Here is a 24225-nt window from a genome sequence, read left to right as displayed (position 1 = left end):
CAGATCTTGCGGCTGTGTATTTAAGGTATATGCCAGTCCAGGATGCAGTTTTTCCCTTCTGAACCCGTGTTTAGACTGAGCTTAAGTGCAATGTCGCACGCTCCAAGGTGAGCATTTACTACTTAGGGGATCACTGAAGGGAAGACACCTTGTGATCACCTACCAAGTGGTTTTGGATTGTATGGACTATTCAGCGCAGCCATTAAGTGATACATTTCTGCACATGAGCACTTTGATTATTGATCTATTCACTAGCTTTTTTATGGTCTTTTTTATGAACTTTATGGTTTGACACATGAGCACTTTATATTTTATTATATTTTATTGTGCATCTGTATTTTTCACTCCCTTGAATTTTTACCTTTCACATCACATATTGATCACCAGTTTGCAGTGGCGTAGCGTGGAGGGTGCGAGGGGGGCGTAGGCCCCGGGCGCAACATTTGGGGGGGCGAAATCCTGCTCCAGTATGTGTCACCCTCTCTCCATACATCTAAATTCTGTGTTCTGTGACCCCGCGCTCCGGCCGCCATGTTAATTCTCAGGCCGGCCCCTGGCGCCCTTTGATTGGGCGAAAGGGGTCATGTGCGGCAGGTGGGGCTGGCCTGTCAATCGCGGGGGAGCGGGGCTGGCCTTCGTTGTGGCCGCTGTCTTCTCCTGCTCCTCCTCTCCGGCCCGGGTCACCAATCATGTCCCCGTCAGCCGTCCCGGCAGGCAGTCTGTGGCTGCTGTCTTCTCCTCCTCTCCTCCTCTCCGGCCCGGGTCACTGATCATCATGTCCCCGCCGGGGCAGGCAGTGTGATAGTCAGCGGCGCAGAGGCAGAGCAGATGGAAGAAAAAAAGGTAAGAGACTCACTCGGCCCCGGGGGGAGTAGATATGGTCTGGGGAGAGGGAGCAGCAAGAAAGTTAGTGTATAGTGTAATGTATAGTGTTGTGGGTAGTGTATTGTGTGTAGTGTATTGGTCTGTGGGTAGAGTGTTGTGTAGCAGTCAGTATGTAGTGTATTGAGTAGTAGTGGTCTGTGGGTAGTGTATTGTGTAGTGGTCAGTGTGGTGTGGTCAGTGTGTAGTGTAGTGTGGTCAATGTGTAGTGGTGTGTAGTAGTCAGTGTGTAGTGTAGTGGTCAATGTGTAGTGTAGTGGTTAGTGGTGGTCAGTGTGTAGTGGTCAGTGTGTAGTGGTCAGTGTGTGGTGTAGTGTGTAGTGGTTAGTGGTGTGTAGTGGTCAGTGTGTGGTGTAGTGTGTAGTGGTTAGTGGTGTGTAGTGGTCAGTGTGTAGTTTAGTGGTGGTCAGTGGTGTGTAGTGGTCAGTGTGTGGTGTTTAGTGGTGTGTAGTGTAGTGGTCAGTAGATAGTGTAGTGTATTGTGTAGTAGTATAGTGTAGTGGTCAGTATAGGAATCAGGTAGGTCAGTGTGTGGTGTTTAGTTTAGTGGTCAGTGTGGTGTGTAGTGGTCAGTGGATAGTGTATTGTGTAGTGGGTAGTGTAGTAGTATAGTGTAGTGGTCAGTATAGGAATCAGGTAGGTTGGTGTGGTGTGTAGTGGTCAGTGTATAGTAGATTGTATAGTGTAGTGGTCGATGTAGGAATCGGGTAGGTTGGTGTGGTGTGTAGTGGTCAGTATAGGAATCAGGTAGGTCAGTGTGTAGTGTAGTGGTCGATGTAGGAATCGGGTAAGTCAGTGTAAGGGTCAGTATAGGAATGAGATAGGTCAGTGTATTGTATAGTGTGGTGGTCAGTCTAGGAATCAGATTAGTGGTCTGGTAGGTCCAGTATTATTGTAGGAAGGGAAGGGACTCAGGGAGTGCGAATTGTCCGCAGGTTAGGGGGCGCAAATTACTTGCCTTGCCCCGGGCGCTGACAACCCACGCTACGCCACTGCCAGTTTGTGTTTATGCTAACTGTGTATGTATTTCGGTATCCATATTTAATTGGTGTGTATTGCATATTATTTAGCACAGCATAATTATTTTTATTTTTTATTTAATTTTAATTAATAATTTAATTGAAAGCTGTCACATTACACATTGATCAATTATTTATTCAGAATTGATATATGTATTTGAGATTTGTATTGAGGTTTGGTTGGTTCTTTCCGTCTGGCCGTTGATTTGGGGGTTGTAGGCTGAGGATAAGCAGATGTCAATGTCCAATGCCGCGTACACACGAGTGAACTTTACAGCGGACTAGGTCCGACGGGATTAGTCCGGCGGACAATCCGATAGTGTGTGGGCTAGTCCTATAGCTTTTCGGGATAAAAATCAGACGGACCTAGAAATAGAACATGTTTCAAATCTGTCCGACGGACTCAAAGTCCGACATACTAAAATTGGGAAAACTGTCCGTCTGTGTGCTGGTCCAACGGACCAAATACGACGCAAGGGGCTATTGGCTACTAGCTATTGAACTTCCTTTTTTAGTCCCGTTTACGTCATCACGTTCAAACCGAACGGACTTATCGTGTGTGGCCAAGTCCGTTGGTTCGGAAAGACCATCGGACCTAGTCAGAAAGACCGTCGGACCTAGTCCGCTGGAAAGTCTGCTCGTGTGCACACGGCATTAGGCTCTGCAAAGAGTTCTCCAGAATCTGGAGATAAATTGTACTCCTCAGAGACAATATTTCTGGGCAGGCCATAGAGCCTAATGCCGCATACACACGAGCGGAATTTCCGACAGCAAGAGTCTGATAGGAGCTTTTCATCGTATATTCCGACCGTGTATGCCCCATCTGACTTTTTCTGTCAAAAATTCAGACGGACTTAGATAGAGAACATGTTCTATATTTTTCCGACAGAACAAATTACTATCGGAAAAAACGATCGTCTGTATGCTGGTCTGACGCACCAAAAACGACGCATGCTCTGAAGCAAGTACGAGAAGGAAGCTATTGGCTACTGGCTATTGAACTTCTGTTTTCTAGTCTTGTCGTACGTGTTGTATGTCACCGTGTTTTGGACGGTCGGAATTTAGTGTGACCGTGTGTATGCAAGACAGCTTGAACGGAATTCCGTCGGAACTCCGTCGGAAAAAACGTTAAAGTTTATTCCAACGGCAAAACGGGTCGTGTGTACAGGGCATTACTATTTCCTTTATGAAGGCATGGGCTGTCTCTGCGGCAGAGGGGGTACGCTCATAGATACAAAATGTGACATTTTAGACAATCAGTCTACTATTACAAAAATTAAAGTGAATCCCTCAGAAGGGGGTAGATCCACTATGATGAAGTCCATGAACAGCATTTTCCAGGGGAGCTCCAGGACTGGCAAAGGCCTTAACAGGCCTTAGGCTTAAGTGTTACTCCCTTTGCTGCGAAGGCAAGTTGCATAGGAACCAACAAAATCTTGGCACCTGCCTCGCGCAGATATGCAGCCTCTCAGCCACTTTTCGTTGACTCTAAAGGGCCGCATATTTGCGTGAATTGCTGTCACTAGAGGTGTGCCGAGAGCGTGTGCACTCAAAGAAGCGCCCAACAAAGCAGGGGTTGCCAGCTGTGCCACAGATGAGTGATGCAGGTGTGGAGATTTCTCCGCAGGTTGATACCAGATGAGGTGAGCAGTAGGACCTAGTGGAGCTGATAATGGTGTGACCTGCACTCAGACAGAGAGCAGAGCACCCACTTGGCAAGACACTTCTCCCTTGCTTTCACTTTGCATTCCCTGCTTGACTAAACTCCCGAAGTGCCGATTTACAGTTTGGCTGGGGATTGGGAGTTCAATCTCATGTGACAGCCTTTTTCTACCAGGATGCCAGGTAACCCCCTGGCAACTTTAGATGGCACACCTGGGTGCCGCGGCACCCCGGTTGAAAAAGGCTAGTCTAGGGTCCTGACGTCATTAAGACCAAAGCTGGGCCTAAAGCCCTACCATAGGCCTGTGGAGCCTATTGCATTAGGGTGTGCACCCCAAAGCTAAAACACACATGCGTATATATGTGTATGTATATATATATTTATATATACACACACACTATATTGCCAAAAGTATTGGGACGCCTGCCTACACGCACATGAACTTTAATGGCATTCCAGTCTTAGTCCATAGGGTTCAATATTGAGTTAGCCCACCCTTTGCAGCTGTAACTGCTTTAACTCTTCTTGGAAGGCTGTCCACAAGGTTTAGGAGTGTGCCTATGGGAATGTTTGACCATTCTTCCAAAAGCGCTTGCATTTAAGTTAATTTGTTTTGCAATTATCTGTAGAGGGGCCCTGATTGGTACTGATAGGTGGCATATAATTGGCAGCACTGATAGGCGGCAGTGATAGGCAACACTGAGGGGCACTGATTGACAGCACTGATGGGCACTGAAATGGCGCTGATAGGTGGCACTGATAGGCAGCACTGATTGACACTGATTTACACTGATAGGTGGCATTGGTTGGCACTGATAGGCGGCACTGATTGACCTCATTGATGGGCACTAATAGGCAGCACTGAAATGGCACTGATAGGTGGCACTGATGGGCAGCACTGGGCAGTGATATGCACTAATAGGCGACACTGATGGGCAGCACTGATTGGCACTGACGGGGCACTGATTGGCAGCACTGCCACTCATAAGCAGCACTGATGGGCACTGATAGGTGGCATTGGTTGGCACTGATAGGAAGCATTGATGGGCACTGATAGGCACTGACAGAGGAAAGGGGAAGTTTCACATGCAGCAGATACTGAGGCTTGTAAGAGCCACTCAGTGTGTGTAACTGCAGGGAGACCAGCTGTCAAAACTCAGCAGCGATGTCGGGGACGGGCGGGACCGAACAGCTATCAAACACCAGCCAATGATTGAGCTGCTTAAGAAAGGGGCGGAGCCACATACACATAGCGGCCCGCCCAGACCCCATCCCATTGGCTGGTTTTTGATAACTGTTTGGTCCCAACATCACCGCTGAGTTTTGACAGCTGGTCTCTCTCCCTGCAAGCAGTTCCAATGCCGGACAGTTTCACACACAATGAGCAGCTTTTGCAAGCCTCACTATCTGCTCAATGTGAAACTGTTTCACAGGCAGTGTGGGCTACACACACTCTTGGATGCAACATTTCACAGCAGCCCAGCGGGCAGATCTCGGGAGACAGCCGATATGCGGCTACACTAACATGCAGAGGTTGATTAGGGTGTGCCCAGGCACACTCGCCACCCTATGAGCCCTACATTGGATATGATGACGAGGAGGGACAGTCCACCGCCAGAGTGGGAAAAGCATAAACTGAGAGATTTAACCCTTGCTGTGTGGGCACAGCCCCATTGCAAGGTATATATTTTTTTAGTTGCGCAGAGCTGAGCTTTAACTGGCAAGACACTCATCCTTCCTCTGGGTGTTAGCGGTATTACGCAGGCGAATTAAAGTATGCATTTTCGTACACAGAATTAATACAGGTGATGTCTGATTGCCCCATCTGCTCATCAAAAAAGGGGAGTTGCAAACATGAAAGCAAAGGTCTCATAATAGATTAACTCTAAAATTAAACTAAAATCCAAATACCATTATTGCTCTATCTACAACTAGCAGTGTCACTCAGTTTAAATATTAGGCAATGTTCAGCAATCACTTTTGTTAACTCTGACATAGTACTTTGTATCATTTATTTAGGCCTTGTTATGGAATTTTTAGATCTTTTTTTTTTTGTGCTGGCAAAATGGTCCCTTGTATGGCTGAATTTCTTGTTTTTTGTATTTGTTAAGCCTTTGTATGCTGCAGGATATGTTGACGCTTTATAAAAAAATAATGATCTTTGTTCTTCAGGTTGTGTAGTGAAGGAGACTCTTGCCTGTTATATTATTCAACTGACAATTCCAGAATATACCATAAGGAGGAGGCAAAGATCATTGAAATAGATGCTGAGGTAACACAGTACGGTGTGCTTGTATGATGTCTTTAATCGTAGACTGATAATATTAATTCCATCACACATTATGTGCTACTGCAACAAGCAGGTCATTTCACTTAGCAAATCACTATTTCAGTATTCAATTCAGTATTTTATTTTTGTTTTGTTCATTATTGTTGCAACATTTACCTTGAAGCACTTTTGAATTGACGTACCATATTTTCTTTTTGTTAAATATACACATTTTTAGATAAGCCAGTAGAACCAGATCTGTATTTTATAAAAGCAGCAACCCTCCTTGCTTGCCAATAGCTGAGATTAAGGAACACCTATACTGAGGGAAATAGGCTGTCATTGCTTACCTCACCTCCTGAAAATGGAACTTGGCTTTTAAGACAAAATAAATATAACATTATTGTACAGTGCAGGGCACAGGCTAAGTATTCATAGACTATGTATGGTAGACTGGTACCTTCAGGTGACTGGACCCTACCCTGATCCGTGAATCCTCAGTTTTTTGCTAGTGGTCTAAGGTGAAGGGCCTCTTCTCTCTTAAAGTGGTTGTAAACCCTTACATATACCCAGTGAAGTGCTGGCCTCAGGTAAGACACTGAAATGAAACAAATCCTCCTACATAAGTTGTACCTGTTTATCTGAAGTGTTCTCTCCTCTACAGTTGTTCAAAGTCCAGAATTAATAGAGCTTGTCTGAGCTGTCAGAAAAAGGGGGTGGAGAGGAATGCAGCAGACAGAAATGTCACTTAGTGCTCTGGAGACAAGTACACGCTATAGAGGGGTATGCTTTGTTCATATTTTATGTCTGAGGTTTACAACCACTTAAATTAGAAAGCACTCCTAGCTTTCAAGTTTATAATTTTCTCTTCAGATTCTTCAATCAACTTTTAATTTAACAATAGGAGCAATCCATCTGGATCATTGGAACTTTGGTTAAACAGGATGGTTCGCACTCAGTTTGCTGCACTCTCTAGTGCTATCTAGGTTTTAGTGCTATCTTAGGCATGCAACAAACAACCTACCTGACTAAATTCAGTGCACTTTCACACTCTGACCAGGCTCCAGCTTCTAAGGGGTGCGTTCATCTGTAGGAGTGGGGGGGAGGGAGGTTGCGTGTCTGCTACAGTTTACCTCTGCCTGGCTCTTAAATGTCTCAGACCTGTGGGTTTTTTTAAAGGAGTACAAATTAGAGTTTAACCACTTAAGGACTGAGCAGCTTTCTGAGATTTGGTGTTTACAAGTTAAATACAGTTTTTTTCCTAGGATATTACTTAGAACCCCCAAACATTATACATTTTTTTTCTAACACCCTAGAGAATAAAATGGCGGTCGTTGCAATACTTTGTCACACCGTATTTGCGCAGCAGTTTTACAGGCACACTTTTTTTGGAAAAACTACACCTTTTTGAATTAAAAAATAAGACAACAGTAAAGTTAGCCCAATTTTTTTTATATTGTGAAAGATAATGTTACGCCGAGTAAATTGATACCCAACATGTCACGCTTCAAAATTGTGCCCGCTTGGGGAATGGCGACAAACTTTTACCCTTAAAAATCTCCATTTAAAAAATTCTACAGGTTGCCAGTTTTGAGTTACAGGGGGATCTACGGCGAGAATTATTGCTCTCGCTCGAACGATCGCGGCGATACCTCACATATGTGGATTGAACACCGTTTTCATATGCGGGCGCTTCTCACGTATGCGCTCTCTTCTGCGCGCGAGCTTGGCGGGACGGGGCGTATTTAACCACTTGCCGACCGCCGCATGTACATATACGTCCCTACTTTGGGGGCGGATATCGTTGTTATGGCAGCAGCTAGTTGACATAACCCCGGTATCCCAGTTTTCGTCTGGCGGTTGGTTACAAGACAAAAGTGGTCTCTGTGGCGGATTCGCCGCAAGATCACTTTTATCGGTGGCGGAAGAGGGGCCCCCCCTTCAGCCGCGGTCCGGTGCCCTCCGCCACTTACTGGAGCCGTCGGCAGCGGCCGAGGCAATCGCGTCCTTTCCCTAGCTGTGCATGGAGATGAGTGAGGGGAAGATGGCCCCCATCCGTCTCCATGACACTGCAGGGTGGAAGCGACGTCAAAACGTCACTTCCGCCCATACGTCTTAAAGGCACATTTTTTTCTATGTAATTTTTTTAAATTCCTTTTTTTTTTTTTTGTTATTGCATTTAAGTCCAAATATGAGATCTGAGGACTTTTTGACCCCAGATCTCATATTTAAGAGAACCTGTCATGCTTTTTTCTATTACAAGGGATGTTTACATTTCTTGTAATAGGAATACAAGTGACACATTTTTTTTAGAACAGTGTAAAAATAAATAAAATCAAGTGAAATAAATAAGAAAAATGTAAAAAATGTTTTTTTTTAAACGCCCCGTCCCAACGAGCTCGCACGCAGAAGCGAACGCATACGTGAGTAGGCGCCAGCATATGAAAACGGTTGTCAAACCACACATGTGAGGTATCGCCACGATCATTAGAGTGAGAGCAATAATTCTAGCCCTAGACCTCCTCTGTAACACAAAACATGCAACCTGTAGAATTTTTTAAACGTCACGTATGGAGATTTTTGAGAGTAAAAGTTTGTGGCCATTCCACGAGCGGGCGCAATTTTGAAGTGTGACATGTTGGGAATCAATTTACTCAGCATAACATTATCTTTCACAATATAAAAAAAATTGGGCTAACTTTACTGTTGTCTTATTTTTTTATTCAAAAAAGTGAATTTTTTCCAAAAAAGCTGCAAGACTGCTGCGCAAATACGGTGTGAAAAAAAGTATTGCAATGACCGCCATTTTATTCTCTAGGGTGTTAGAACCCCCAAACATTATATATTGTTTTTTTTTCTAAGTAAATTTCTAGCAAAAAAAACTGTTTTAAACATGTAAACACCTAAATTCCAAAACGAGGCTGGTCTTTAAGTGGTTAAAACTAATTTTTTTTCTTATTTATTTTACCTTTTTTATTTTCACACTGTTCTTTAAAAAAAAATGTCATTTTTATTCCTATAACAAGGAATGTAAACATCCCTTGTAATAGAAAATAGCATGACAAGACCTCTTAAATATGAGATCTGGGGGTCAAAAAGACCTCAGATCTCATGTTTGCACTAAAATGCAATACAAAAAAAATAAAAGAAGTCCCTTTTAGGAGCTATGGGTGGAAGTGACGTTTTGACAATGATATGGAGATGGGTGTGGGCCATCTTCCCCTCACTCGTCTCCATACCTAACAGGAGAAAGGACCCAACCGCCTCAGCCACTGCCATCGGCTCCGGTAAGCAGCGGAGGGGCCCTCTCCCGCCGCCGATGAAATCAGTGAATCCGCCGCAGAGACCATTTTTATTTGAAACTGGACTTTCCGCTGAAGAAGAGGACACCGAGGTTATAGCAACTAGCTGCTGCCATAACAACAATATTCCTCTTCAAAATAGCAACGTAAAACAAGTCAAATTTGCAGAATTCCCTAAATGCTCTCTTGTCCAGTATACAGTGGGGAAAATAATTATTTGATCCCCTGCAGATTTTGTAAGTTTCCCAATTACAAAGAAATAAATGGTCTATAATTTTTATCATAGGTTTATTTTAACTCTGCTTCCAGCTGGCCAGGTCTGTACGCCGTATGGACCTACATTCCTCCTCTGTTATAAGCTCATGGTCACTTCTGTATCGAAACGATATCTATAGTAACATGTGGGACTTTTGAGGCACAACGTTTTAGTAAGATTTATAACATTTTATTTAATTTCTTTTTTTTTTTCTTTTTTAATTTAACATCTAGTAGAAGTAATAAAATACAGTTATAAAACAGTCATTTTTAACCACTGCAGTTATTTATAACAAGTCTTTCCGCTCAACGCGTTTCATGGACATGGTCCTCTTTATCAGGAGGTAGCAGACTTGAATTGCTGCCATCTAAGTCAAGTGACATATTTGGACTTAAAGAGGAGGTCCACTTACACAAAAAATATTAAAAGCCAGCAGCTACAAATACTGCAGCTGCTGACTTTTAATAAATGGACACTTACCTGTCCCAGGGCTCAGCGATGTCAGCAGCCGATCGATCGCTTGTCTCTCGGCTGCCCCCACCGCTATCCTTGGCCAGGGAATCAAGAAGTGAAGCGTTGCGGCTTCACTGCCTGGTTCCCTACTGCGCATGCGCGAGTCGCGCTGCGCGTCTACACTGGTCCCCGTTGTGTTGTGGAAACTGTGTATTTCCCAGAACACAACGGGGGTGGGCGGGCATTTGCGGCTAGCTGCGGCTAGCTATTCCCGGAAGTGGGTGCAGATACCTGTATTATACAGGTATCTGCACCCCCCTCCCCCCTGAAAGGTGCCAATTGAGGCACCGGAGGGGGGGGGATCCGATGAGCGGAAGTTCCACTTTAGGGTGGAACTCCGCTTTAAGTAATCATATCAATATAATACATTTTCAGACATCATGCCATAACCCCTCACCAAGGACTGCAACATGTATCCAGATATTCCTCACAGTTCAACCATACATTGCACAGGGGCCCCAAGGGGATGGGATTTCCCTCCCCCTTCTCCTCCAACTTAGTTAATTAAGTGTTCTTGCATAGCAAGACCACTTACTGTTATCTCACATATATATTATTATTATTATTATTATTAAGTGTTCTTGCATAGCAAGACCACTTACTGTTATCTCACATATATATTATTATTATTCTTATTATTAAGTGTTCTTGCATAGCAAGACCACTTACTGTTATCTCACATATATATTATTATTATTCTTATTATTAAGTGTTCTTGCATAGCAAGACCACTTACTGTTATCTCACATATATATTATTATTAAGTGTTCTTGCATAGCAAGGCCACTTACTGTTATCTCACATATATATTATTATTATTAAGTGTTCTTGCATAGCAAGACCACTTACTGTTATCTCACATATATATTATTAAGTGTTCTTGCATAGCAAGACCACTTATTGTTATCTCACATATATATTATTCTTATTATTATAGCCAAATTTACCACCCTAACTCCTCCCACAGTTTTTACACTACATAGACAAGTAATATACCGAAACGTGCGGATTGTTCCCGAATGGTGTGCTATTACTTTGTGGAACGTTTCGCCGAATGGTTCACGAAATATCGTCGTTTTTGCGGCGAAATTGGTCCCATAGGAATGAATGGGGAAACTAGAGTGGGAGATGACAAAAGCTGGAAAATCAGAACATGATTTCTAAACTGCCGTCACTCCCTCATTTTCAAGCCCACCTACACAAATCTTATATCAAAACGTTCAGCTATCCCTGCTGCCACTAAACATGTCCACGGCTAAGCCATAGTCCTGATAGTTTTCACAATATGACCATTTGTTTGTAACTCACGCCGTCCATTGACATTCATTGAAACTACACTCTAGCCCCCTCCAAATTTGAAGGGCAATTTCTAAACTGCGACTGTGCCTTCATTTTTAATATTTCAGAGACATACTATACATCAAAATCTAGGTCTGGGTCTTGTTATTCTCACAATATAAAGATCTTCGCTGTAGGATGTATAGTTTTTAAAATACGGCCATTTGTTTAGAGGTCATTTCAGGAAATTTTAGCCATTAATCAGAGTGTACTGTTAGTGTTTGTTTTGTTGCCATGGTTACCAAAGCTTCTGTTATACACAGGGGGGAGGTGGCTGGAGCATCTCAGCTCTTATTACAGAGCCCGGGGGAGGGGACAGACACACCATGTACTGATTTATAATAGAGGAATATGATGGGGCAGTTTTGATGGGGTAATTCTGATGGGGCAGTTTTGATGAAGCAGTATTTGGGAAGCATAAACAGGGCATGAGCGTTGCTAGGAAACAGTGGTTGTAAACACAAGATGCTGAGACACCCCAAATGCATGTGACTTCATCTGCTAGACTTGATAATGCTTGTAGACTCCTCCCACAGTTTTCACACTACAGAGACAAATAATATACCGAAACGAGCGGATTGTTCCCGATTGGCGTGTTATTACTTTGTGGAATGTTTTGCCGAATGGTCCACGAAATGACGTTTTTGCGGCGAAATTGGTCCCATAGGAATGAATGGCGAAATGTTCAAAACTAGAGTGGGAAGTGACAAAAGCTGACAACCCCATGATCAGCCAAAACATTATGACCACCCCATGATCAGCCAAAACATTATGACCGCCCCATGTAAAAAAAAAAATATTTTTGAAAAAAAAAAAAATTTTTGAAAAAAGTAAAAAAATAATTTTTGAAAAAAAAAAATATATATTTTTGAAAAAAAAAATATTTTTGAAAAAAAAAATTATTTTTGAAAAAAAAAAATATTTTTGAAAAAAAAATTTCTTTTAAAAAAAAAATTATTTTTGAAAAAAAAATATATTTGAAAAAAAAAATATTTTTGAAAAAAAAAAATTATTTTTGAAAAAAAAAATTACCTTTGAAAAAAAAAATTACTTTTGAAGAAAAAAAAATCATTTTTGATTAAAAAAAATTCATTTTTGAAAAAAAAAATTACTTTTGAAAAAAATGTTCAGCTCTTTCAGCGAATGATGGAACTTTTTTACTACTATTTATACTTTTTAAAATATTAAGCTTTTTAACACTTTTCACAGTTACTCAAGCCACTCCACCCCACCCAGTTACTCCGCCCACTCCAGTTGTAGAGGCAAGAACACTTTCACAATTTCCCCAGAAATTGTACCTTTTCTAGTTATTAAGTGTTCTTGCATAGCAAGACCACTTACTGTTATCTCACATATATATTATTCTTATTATTATTAAGTGTTCTTGCATAGCAAGACCACGTACTGTTATCTCACATATATATTATTATTAAGTGTTCTTGCATAGCAAGACCACTTACTGTTATCTCACATATATATTATTATTAAGTGTTCTTGCATAGCAAGACCACTTATTGTTATCTCACATATATATTATTAAGTGTTCTTGCATAGCAAGACCACTTACTGTTATCTCACATATATATTATTATTATAGCCAAATTTACCACCCTAACTCCTCCCACAGTTTTTACACTACATAGACAAGTAATATACCGAAACGTGCGGATTGTTCCCGAATGGTGTGCTATTATTTTGTGGAACGTTTCACCGAAAGGTTCACGAAATATCGTCGTTTTTGCGGCGAAATTGGTCCCATAGGAATGAATGGGGAAACTAGAGTAGGAGGTGACAAAAGCTGAAAAATCAGAACATGATTTCTAAACTGCTGCCACTCCCTCTTTTTCAAGCCCACCTACACAAATCTTATATCAAAACGTTCAGCTATCCCTGCTGCCACTAAACATGGCCACGGCTAAGCCATAGTCCTGATAGTTTTCACAATATGACCATTTGTTTGCAACTCACGCCGTCCATTGACATTCATTGAAACTACACTCTAGCCCCTTCAAATTTGAAGGGCAATTTCTAAACTGCGACCGTGCCTCCATTTTTAATATTTCAGAGACATACTATACATCAAAATCTAGGTCTGGGTCTTGTGATTCTCACAATATAAAGATCTTCACTGTAGGATGTATAGTTTTTAAAATACGGCCATTTGTTTAGAGGTCATTTCAGGAAATTTTAGCCATTAATCAGAGTGTACTGTTAGTGTTTGTTTTGTTGCCATGGTTACCAAAGCTTCTGTTATACACAGGGGGGAGGTGGCTGGAGCATCTCAGCTCTGATTACAGAGCCCGGGGGAGGGGACAGACACACCATGTACTGATTTATAATAGAGGAATATGATGGGGCAGTTTTGATGGGGTAATTCTGATGCGGCAGTTTTGATGAAGTAGTATTTGGGAAGCATAAACAGGGCATGAGCGTTGCTAGGAAACAGTGGTTGTAAACACAAGATGCTGAGACACCCCAAATGCATGTGACTTCATCTGCTAGACTTGATAATGCTTGTAGACTCCTCCCACAGTTTTTACACTACAGAGACAAGTAATATACCGAAACGAGCGGATTGTTCCCGATTGGTGTGTTATTACTTTGTGGAATATTTCGCCGAATGGTCCACGAAATAACGTAGTTTTTTGCGGCAATATTGGTCCCATAGGAATGAATTGCGAAATGTTCAATGTCATTTAATTGGTGTCCTGTTACCTTGTGGAACTTTGTGAAAAGCTGAAAAATACCAGTGTGAATCCGGCCTCAATGTCATTTAATTGGTGTGCTATTACTTTGTGGAACGTTTCGCCGAATGGTTCACGAAATATCGTCGTTTTTGCGGTGAAATTGGTCCCATAGGAATGAATGGTGAAATGTTCAAAACTAGAGCGGGAGGTGACAAAAGCTGACAACCCCATGATCAGCTGAAACATTATGACCGCCCCATGAAAAAAAAAAATATATTTTTGAAAAAAAAATATATATATTTTTGAAAAAAAAAAATATTTTTGAAAAAAAAAATTATTTTTGAAAAAAAAAAATTCATTTTTGAAAAAAAAAAATTACTTTTGAAAAAAATGTTCAGCTCTTTCAGCTAATGATGGAACTTTTTTACTACTATTTATACTTTTTAAAATATTAAGCTTTTTAACACTTTTCACAGTTACTCAAGCCACTCCACCCCACCCAGTTACTCCGCCCACTCCAGTTGTAGAGGCAAGAACACTTTCACAATTTCCCCAGAAATTGTAGCTTTTCTAGATTATTAAGTGTTCTTGCATAGCAAGACCACTTACTGTTATCTCACATATATATTATTCTTATTATTATAGCCAAATTTACCACCCTAACTCCTCCCACAGTTTTTACACTACATAGACAAGTAATATACCGAAACGTGCGGATTGTTCCCGAATGGTGTGCTATTACTTTGTGGAACGTTTCGCCGAATGGTTCACGAAATATCGTCATTTTTGCGGCGAAATTGGTCCCATAGGAATGAATGGGGAAACTAGAGTGGGAGATGACAAAAGCTGAAAAATCAGAACATGATTTCTAAACTGCCGCCACTCCCTCATTTTCAAGCCCACCTACACAAATCTTATATCAAAACGTTCACCTATCCCTGCTGCCACTAAACATGTCCACGGCTAAGCCATAGTCCTGATAGTTTTCATAATATGACCATTTGTTTGTAACTCACGCCGTCCATTGACATTCATTGAAACTACACTCTAGCCCCCTCCAAATTTGAAGGGCAATTTCTAAACTGCGACCGTGCCTTCATTTTTAATATTTCAGAGACATACTATACATCAAAATCTAGGTCTGGGTCTTGTGATTCTCACAATATAAAGATCTTCGCTGTAGGATGTATAGTTTTTAAAATACGGCCATTTGTTTAGAGGTCATTTCAGGAAATTTTAGCCATTAATCAGAGTGTACTGTTAGTGTTTGTTTTGTTGCCATGGTTACCAAAGCTTCTGTTATACACAGGGGGGGAGGTGGCTGGAGCATCTCAGCTCTGATTACAGAGCCCGGGGGAGGGGACAGACACACCATGTACTGATTTATAATAGAGGAATATGATGGGGCAGTTTTGATGGGGTAATTCTGATGGGGCAGTTTTGATGAAGTAGTATTTGGGAAGCATAAACAGGGCATGAGCGTTGCTAGGAAACAGTGGTTGTAAACACAAGATGCTGAGACACTCCAAATGCATGTGACTTCATCTGCTAGACTTGATAATGCTTGTAGACTCCTCCCACAGTTTTTACACTACAGAGACAAGTAATATACCGAAACGTGCGGATTTTTCCCGATTGGTGTGCTATTACTTTGTGGAACGTTTCGCCGAATGGTCCACGAAATATCGTCGTTTTTGCGGCAAAATTGGTCCCATAGGAATGAATGGCGAAATGTTCAAAACTAGAGTGGGAGGTGACAAAAGCTGACAACCCCATGATCAGCCAAAACATTATGACCATCCCATGATCAGCCAAAACATTATGACCGCCCCATGTAAAAAAAAAAATATTTTTGAAAAAAATAAAAATTAATTTTTGAAAAAAAAAATATTTTTGAAAAAAAAATATTTTTGAAAAAAAAATATATTTTTGAAAAAAAAATTACTTTTGAAAAAAAAAAAATTAAAAAAAAAATCATTTTTGAAAAAAACAAAATTCATTTTTGAAAAAAAAAATTTCATTTTTGAAAAAAAAAATCATTTAAAAAAATCATTTTTGAAAAAACAAAAAAACAAAATCATTTTTGAAAAAACAAAAAAACAAAATCATTTTTGAAAAAAAAAATCACAAAGCTCTGAGGGGAATTATAGCTCCTCTCACACAGCTCTAAGGACAATTATAGCATTATAGCTCCTCCCACACAGCTTGGACGGAAGTTATAGCTCCTCCAATACAGCTTTGAGGGGAATTATAGCTCCTCCCACACAGCTCAAAGGGGAATTATAGTTTCTCCCACACCGCTGTGAGGGGAATTATAGCTCCTCCCACACAGCTTTGAGGGGAATTATAGCTCCTCCCACACAGCTCAAGGGGGAATTATAGCATTATAGCTTAGCATTATAGCTCCTCCCACACAACTCTGAGGGGAATTATAGTTTCTCCCACACCGCTGTGAGGGGAATTATAGCTCCTCCTACACAGCTCTGAGGGGAATTACAGCTTAGCATTATAGCTCCTCCCACACAGCTGAGGAGAATTAGAGCTCCTCCCACACAACTCTGAGAGGAATTATAGTTTCTCCCACACCGCTGTGAGGGGAATTATAGCTCCTTTTAAACAGCTCTGAGGGGAATTATAGCTTCTCCCACACAACTCTGATGGGAAATGTAGCTTCTCCCACACAGCTCTGAGGGGAAATATAGCTTCTCCCACACAGCTCTAAGGGGAATTATAGCTCCTCCCACACAACACTAAGGGGAATTGTATCTCCTCCCACACAGCTCTGAGGGGAATTATAGCATTATTGCTCCTCCCACACAGCTCAGAGGGGAGTTATAGCTCCTCCCACACAGCTCTGAGGCGAATTATAGCTCCTCCTCCAACACAACTCTGAGGGGAATTATAGCTCTTCGAACAAAGCTCTGAGGAGAATTATAGCTCCTTCCACAAATATCATCATGCCATCTAAAGGAAAGAGATCTAAAGCTGCAAAGATACGCTGGACTAAACTGGATCCGGAGCCGCACAGCAGCATAGTGGATATGGAGGTTTGTGACAGTGAATGTGCCCAGGAGGTACATAGTGAACCTGTGGTGTCATTTTCATGTTCAACTCAGTGTCAAGTTCAAGAGCACAGTGACAGTGTGATGGGCACTTCTGAAAACCATGGCATGCAAGAACCATGTGTACCAAGTGAGATTTCTGTGCAGGCATCATTTCATCAGGGTCATCATGGCTATGGAAGGTTAAGGAACAAACAGTGTACATGCATGGCTCTGACATTTTTGGCATACCACAGTGAGCTTGATGATGTGAGAAAGGGTGATCTTGATCAAATACTGAAGAAGGGCAACAGCTTGTATGGCTCAACAATAAAACAGCTAAAACAAAGAAATGTCTATCAGCATCAACACTTGACAATGGAAGAAGTGCCCCTCAGAGTCAACACTGACAAATATGAGTATAACGTTGTTAAATCTCCAGTGTTATCGGGATGTATGAGAGACACGGTAGACGGTGACAACCAAGGTTGGTTTGTTGACCTCTCCACAAGACTTCAGTGCCTCAATGCAGATGTTACACATGCACTTTTTATAGTAGTGCCATATTGCATTGCATTGTTCAGAGACAAGTCTGGGAGATATGGACTGTTTGATTCTCATAGTCGAAATAAGGATGGACTTCCTGCCACTGGAAAAGGAAAAGCTGTTATGATCACTTTTACACATTTGAGTGATATGGGGGCAAGGATTTATAAGTTGTATGAATTGCTCCTTACAGACACCAGAGGCCCTATTGATGGACTGCAGTATGACTTCATGCCAGTCTCATTTCATCGTGCAAGACGTCTGTCAGATGGTCTGCTGTCCCCACTGGTGCAATCTGACAAACCACATAATGCAAAGCATGTGGAGAACAAAGTGACACAGATGACCAAAGATGTAACACACACTGGATTCCCAGCCAGCAAGCATTCTCCACGGTCAGTTGATGCGAAATCCTCACAGGGCATATGGAAGGACAGTAAGGCATTGTCCAAATTAAATGCACAGAGACGACAAAAACTGAAGACAAGACACAGAAATGAAAGAAGGCGTGATTTCAAGGCTACAAAGATGTCTGTCACCAATAAGAAAAGGACATACATCACCAGCCGATACAGAGCAGATGCTGATTTTAAGTTGAAGCAGAAGCAATATATCATTCACAAATATGCAACAGATGCCAATTTCAACTTGAAGCAGAAGCAATACATCACCAGAAAATATGCGACAAATGCAGATTTCAACTTGAAACAGAAGCAGTACACCACCAGAAAATATGCGACAAATGCAGATTACAACTTGAAGAAGAAGCAATACATCACCAGAAAATATGCCACAAATGTCGATTTCAAGTTGAAGCAGAAGCAATACATCACCAGAAAATATCATAATGATCCTGCTTTCAGAAAACGTCACTTGCAACATTGCATAAGTTACATGAAAATGAAGCGTCAAACTCAAGCAGATTTTCGCATAACCCATAAGATGCAATGTGCCTTCAAAATAAGAATGAAATACAGACGATGGACTCGTGTCATGCGGGAATGCAGTCAACCAGTGGACAACAGCCTAATGCAGACAGCTATATCCACTTTCCATGAATGCATTAAAGCTGGGCCAACATTTGTGTGCACGATGTGTCATCGCACCCTTTTCCCTAACCAAGTGAAACATTGCATTCACAGCAATTACAAGAAGAATCTACACATTGTTGCTGCCTGTTTGACAGGGAAATATGTCCATGTGTGCAACAATCACTGTCAAGGACCTGAACAATGCACCGTACCAGATGAAAGGACCAAAGAATGGGTTTGTCACAACTGTGATTTGCATTTAAAAGCAGGACACAAATCATCCATCGCTGTAGCTAACAACATGGAGCTGGCGCCCATTCCCCCAGAGCTCTGCGATTTGAATGTGCTGGAAAGACAACTTTTGGCCAAAATACTGCCATTTGCCAAGATCATCACACTTCCCAAAGGTCGACAGGCAGCTATACATGGCGCTGTAGTGTGTGTGCCATCCGAGGTGGAAACCACGGTCAATACTCTACCAAGATCGCACAGCAAATCCCAGTTACACAGAGTCAAGCTGAAAAGACGTCTGACTTACAAAGGCCACCAGCTGTTTCATTATGTCAACATGGGAAATGTAGTAGCAGGTCTGTCAAAACTCATTGACACACACCCCGACTACAGTGACATTTCAATTAGAGTGGATGAGACAATCGCTGATGATGATGATAATGATGATGGGATGGAACTCGACAGTTGTGACGAAACTGAAATGATGGAGATACTTGAACGCATCGAAAATTGTGATCCATCAGAGGTACAGTCTGCATGTTTACCGGCTGCTTCTGAGCAACAGGAAGGCCATGACCAACAACCTCCCAATGCAGAGGATGAGAAGGATACACTAAGACCTGGAATTGGCCTAGACAGTTGTTTGCAGCCATCTGACCTTGGAGAGGAAGCACTGACACACGGTGATGGAATATTCAGCATTGCACCTGCACAAGGAAACACACCTGTCAGCTTCTTTAAAGTTCCTAGGCTTGAGGCAATGGCTTTCCCTGTTCAGTTCCCTACTGGACAGAATACATTGGACCAGGCAAGACAAGTCAAACTGTCCCCGAGCATGTATTTCAATGCAAGGCTTTTTTGTGTTGATACTCGTTTTGCAAGAGACACAAGCTACCTCTTCTTTGCGCAGTTTGTCACAGAAACACACATGGCCAAAAGCAGCATGTCCATCCAGTTAAGGAAAGGAAAACCCAATACCAGGGATGGACGGAAAATATCCAACAAGCTGCTACAGGACAAGTGTGAGGTTGAGAGGTTGGTGCGAAACCGAGATGCCACAAGGTTCATGCAACCACTGAGAGGGAGTCCAGCTTACTGGGGTAAAAATCTGAAGAATTTGCTAGCCATGGTCAATCAATTGGGTAAGCCAACATTTTTTCTTACCTTCTCTGCTGCAGAATTCAGATGGCCAGAGGTAATAACGGCAATAAAGGCACAACAAGGTCAAAAGTTGGATTTTGCGGGGCTAGACTGGGCTGAAAAGTGTGACATTCTTCGAGGCAACCCAGTGACCACCATGCGCATGTTTGACAAACGGGTTGATGCTCTGATGCGAGAGCTGCTGTTGGGTCCTGCACAGCCAATTGGTGAAGTTATCGATTACTTTTACCGGGTTGAATTTCAGGCGAGAGGGAGCCCTCATATACATTGTCTCTGTTGGGTAGCAGGAGCTCCTATATTTGGACAAGACAGTGATGACAAGGTGTGTGCCTTTATAGATCATAACATCTCATGCCAGCTGCCTGATGAAGCCAAACAGGCCTTACTTCACAGATTTGTAACAGAACTTCAAATGCACAGCAGATCTCATTCAAAATCATGCAAGAAAGGTAACAGAGTATGCAGATTTGGATTTCCAAAGCCACCTATTAGAAAAACGAGGATAACTTACCCGATGCCAGAAGAACAAGGAGATTGTGCAATGAAACCACAAGCAGCCAAAAACAAACTGAAACCAGTCTGGGATTTGCTTAATAACCCAAAAGTGCAGCTTGAAGACATGTCACAGCTACTGGCACAGTGTGATATGACTTTGAATCAGTACAACTCCTACATTCAGGCATTGACCTCCTCAAGCGTGATTCTAATGAAGCGTGATGTCAAGGACTGCTGGGTGAACAACTATAATCCACATTTGCTGACGGCCTGGAACGCCAACATGGACATCCAGTACATTCTTGATGAGTATGGTTGCATCATGTACATGTTGTCCTACATATCCAAGCCAGAACGGGAGCTGAGTGACTATCTCAAAACAATAGTCAAAGAAATGAGCCCAGAAACAGCGACAGAACGAGAAGAAATGAAAGAGGTTCTTCAGGCTTATTCAAAACACAGAGAGGTCAGCGCCCAGGAGTCTGTGGCCCGTACGTGCAGCCTGAAAATGAAGTCTTGCTCACGTGAGGTTGTTTTTCTGCCAACTGGTGACAACGCACTGAAAATGAGTCTCCCGCTCAGTGCATTGCAGAACAAACCAGCCGATTCTCTTAATGTGTGGATGACGAGTTTTGTCGACAAATACAGAGCCAGACCTGAAACACCAGAGTTTGAGTCCATGTGTCTGGCAGACTTTGCATCCCATTACAGGGTTGTCTATGGCAAGCAGAAGGAAGATGGCAAGCAAAAGGAAGACAGCAAGCGTGTCAGCCTATTGAATGAAATGGGAATGATTCAAAAACGCACGAGAGGGAAGCCTGCAATCATCAGGTACGCACGCTTCTCAGAGAAGAAGGACCCTGAGAACTACTACGGCAGACTGCTTAAACTGTACCTCCCCCACCGTTCAGAGTCATCACTGAAAACTGTAAGGTTCCCAACACACCAGGATTTTTACAAAGGCGCCTGTGTGAGCTTACCAGGAGAAGAAGCAATCCAAGCAGTGTCTGCAATTGTTACCAGCAACCAAAAGAAGTTCGAACAACACAACAAAATTGTGGAACAAGTCTTGGATGACTTTGTAAAAAACGGACCTGTTGAAGATGCTTGGAACACCTTTGCCCCAGAAGCTGAGTTGGATAGGTTGGAATGTGTAGAGGAACGCAAAGAAGGGGAGCCACTTCATGAGAATGAACAAGATGATGTTCCGGAGTATACACGTCACAAACAAACAGGTGGAATTGCGCTTACTGTGAAAGCCCCACAAATGTGCCCTGATTTCCTTTGGAAAATGTACAGAAACCTTAACCGGACACAAGCTCAGACATTCTACTCAGTTTGTGACTGGTGTACTAACCGTGTGCGTGGCCTAAATCCTGACCCATTCTATTACTTTGTCACTGGTGGTGCAGGGACAGGCAAATCACGCCTGATAAAGTGCATCTATGCTGAGGCGACAAAGATACTCTGTAAACTTACCAGACTACGTGAGGAAGCAGACATATCCATGCCCAGCGTTTTACTAACTGCATTTACAGGAACAGCAGCTTTCAACATTTCAGGCAACACATTGCATTCTCTGCTGAAGTTGCCAAGAAGCTTGAAGCCACCCTACCAAGGACTTGGAAATCTAATAGATGAAGTGAGGGCACAGCTGTCAAATGCGGAGATCATTGTTATTGACGAGGTGTCAATGATTTCAAAGCCCCTGTTTGCCTACATCAACTGGAGATTACAGCAAATCAAAGGCAGTAAGAAACCTTTTGGTGGTATGTCAGTACTAGCAGTAGGAGACTTTTACCAGGTCCCCCCGCTGGGAAAAAGTAAGCCACTCTGCGTGTTTGAGGAAAATACCAATGACGTCTGGAAAGACAACTTTCAGATGATCACGCTGACAGAGATCATGCGACAGAAGGAAGACATTTCATTTGCTGAGCTTTTGAATAGAATCAGAGTCAAGCAGAAGACTGGCACCTTAAGCAATGATGACAAAGCTCTGCTTGCTCAGGCTTTTACAGATCCCACCCACTGCCCTAATGACGTGCTACACATATTTGCCACCAACAAAGAGGTTCACAAACATAATGCTGCAACTGTGTCTGTTCTCCATTCAAACGTCACCAACATAGATGCCGACGATTACAGAAAAGACCCTAAGACAGGAGTGATGCTGAGGCAACACCAACCTTTCAAAGGACACAAAGACAATCTGATTGACACACTGCAAGCAGCTGAAGGTGCCCGTATCATGATCACAAGAAACATTGATGTAGAAGACGGGCTTGTTAACGGGACATTTGGCAAGATTGCAAGAATAATCATCCAGACTGAGAATGGTGCTACTACGGTAAACAAGCTTGGGCTTGTGCTGGACAATCCAAATGCAGGACAGAGATACCGTAACAAGTCGTCTTGTGATGCTGACAACTTGGTGTACATAGAAAGGGTAGAGGAAAACCTGAGACAGAAAGGAGTTGTTCGCAGGCAGTTCCCCCTGAAGTTGGCTTTTGGATGTACGATTCATAAGTGTCAGGGGATGTCGATACAGTCGGCAGTGGTCTCATTGAAACGGGTCTTCCAACCGGGAATGGCCTATGTTGCTCTGAGTAGAACGACTACACTACAAGGACTGTACATAACCGACTTTGATGAGAAGAAGATCTTTGCTGATCCTGAAATCACAGCTTCCCTGGATTCAATGAAGAATGCATCACTGGAAAGTGTTATGCCCCTCTTAAAGTTTCTACAGACAACAGACAAACAGCAAACATTAACAATTATCCATCACAACACGGAAGGATTACCAGCTCACATTGAAGATATCAAATCTCACCATGAGTTGACACTTGGAGATGTTTTATGTTTCACTGAAACTCATCTCTCAGGCTCTTCTGTTGCTGAAAGTCTCCAGCTGGAGGGCTACAACCTGTTCAAACGCAACAGACACCTCTCGTACACAAACCTTCCTGACATTGCAAGTAAAAGTGGCGGAGGTGTCGCCTTGTATGTCAGAAACCATTTCAAGGCCTATGAAAAGCAGTATCATCACAATGTGACTGACTTGGAGTTCTTGGTTGTCAAACTGGAGTCCCCTGTACAAGCTTTGATCGCTGTCGTTTACAGGCCACCGGATTACAGTATTGGCCAATTCCTTACTAACCTGCTGGGCCTCTTGGAATCTTTGGAAATAATGGATTGCCAACCTATAATACTCTGTGGAGATTTCAATGAAGATTTTCTGTGCAGAGAAAAGAAGCCAATATCTGACCTTCTTCACTCAAGAGGATATACTCAACTGGTCTGGGCAGCCACCACAGAAAAAAACACACTGTTGGATCACATTTACATCTCCAGGGTGCAGCAGTGTCTCCAGTCAGGAGTACTGCACAGTTATTACAGCTACCATTATCCTGTGTATTGTGTTTTGAGCAGTGGTTGTGAACACGCTTAGAGCCTGCATAAACAGGGCATGAGTGTTGCCAGGAAACAGTGGTTGTGAGACAGTGGTCATCAAACAGATAAAGTGGCAATGAGGGTCAGTTTACGTGGCCATAGTTATGTGGGACCATTTACAATTAGCTAAACATCATTCTCTATATTTCATGTTCGGTGTACTTGTTAGACACTGAACTCACTTACTCCCCCCCATCCATCACAGACATCTGTCCTCATCATATAGTAAGAGGAATACCGCGCTGTAGTGCACCCAAAAAGGGTACCTGTTCGTGAAATATTGTGAATGACCAAATAGGGGATAACCAAAATAGTGATGAAAATAACTTAGTGAAAAA

At 42.4% G+C, this 24225-nt stretch overlaps 1 protein-coding gene across 1 annotated transcript in view; it reads left to right on the top strand.

The window, feature by feature from the left end:
* Nucleotides 1-24225, top strand: part of RIOX1 (ribosomal oxygenase 1) — a 345989-nt gene that overhangs the window by 229453 nt on the left and 92311 nt on the right. Inside the window, exon 13 of the mRNA XM_073627655.1 lies at nt 5737-5836. Coding sequence (XP_073483756.1) covers nt 5737-5836 — 100 coding nt within the window. The remainder of the gene's footprint in view (nt 1-5736; nt 5837-24225) is intronic.

Source organism: Aquarana catesbeiana, linkage group LG04 (assembly GCF_042186555.1).
Source record: "Aquarana catesbeiana isolate 2022-GZ linkage group LG04, ASM4218655v1, whole genome shotgun sequence".
Classification (NCBI taxonomy): Eukaryota; Metazoa; Chordata; class Amphibia; order Anura; family Ranidae; genus Aquarana; species Aquarana catesbeiana.
Note: the sequence above shows the minus strand (reverse complement) of the source record. Positions and strands in the feature narration are given on the sequence as shown.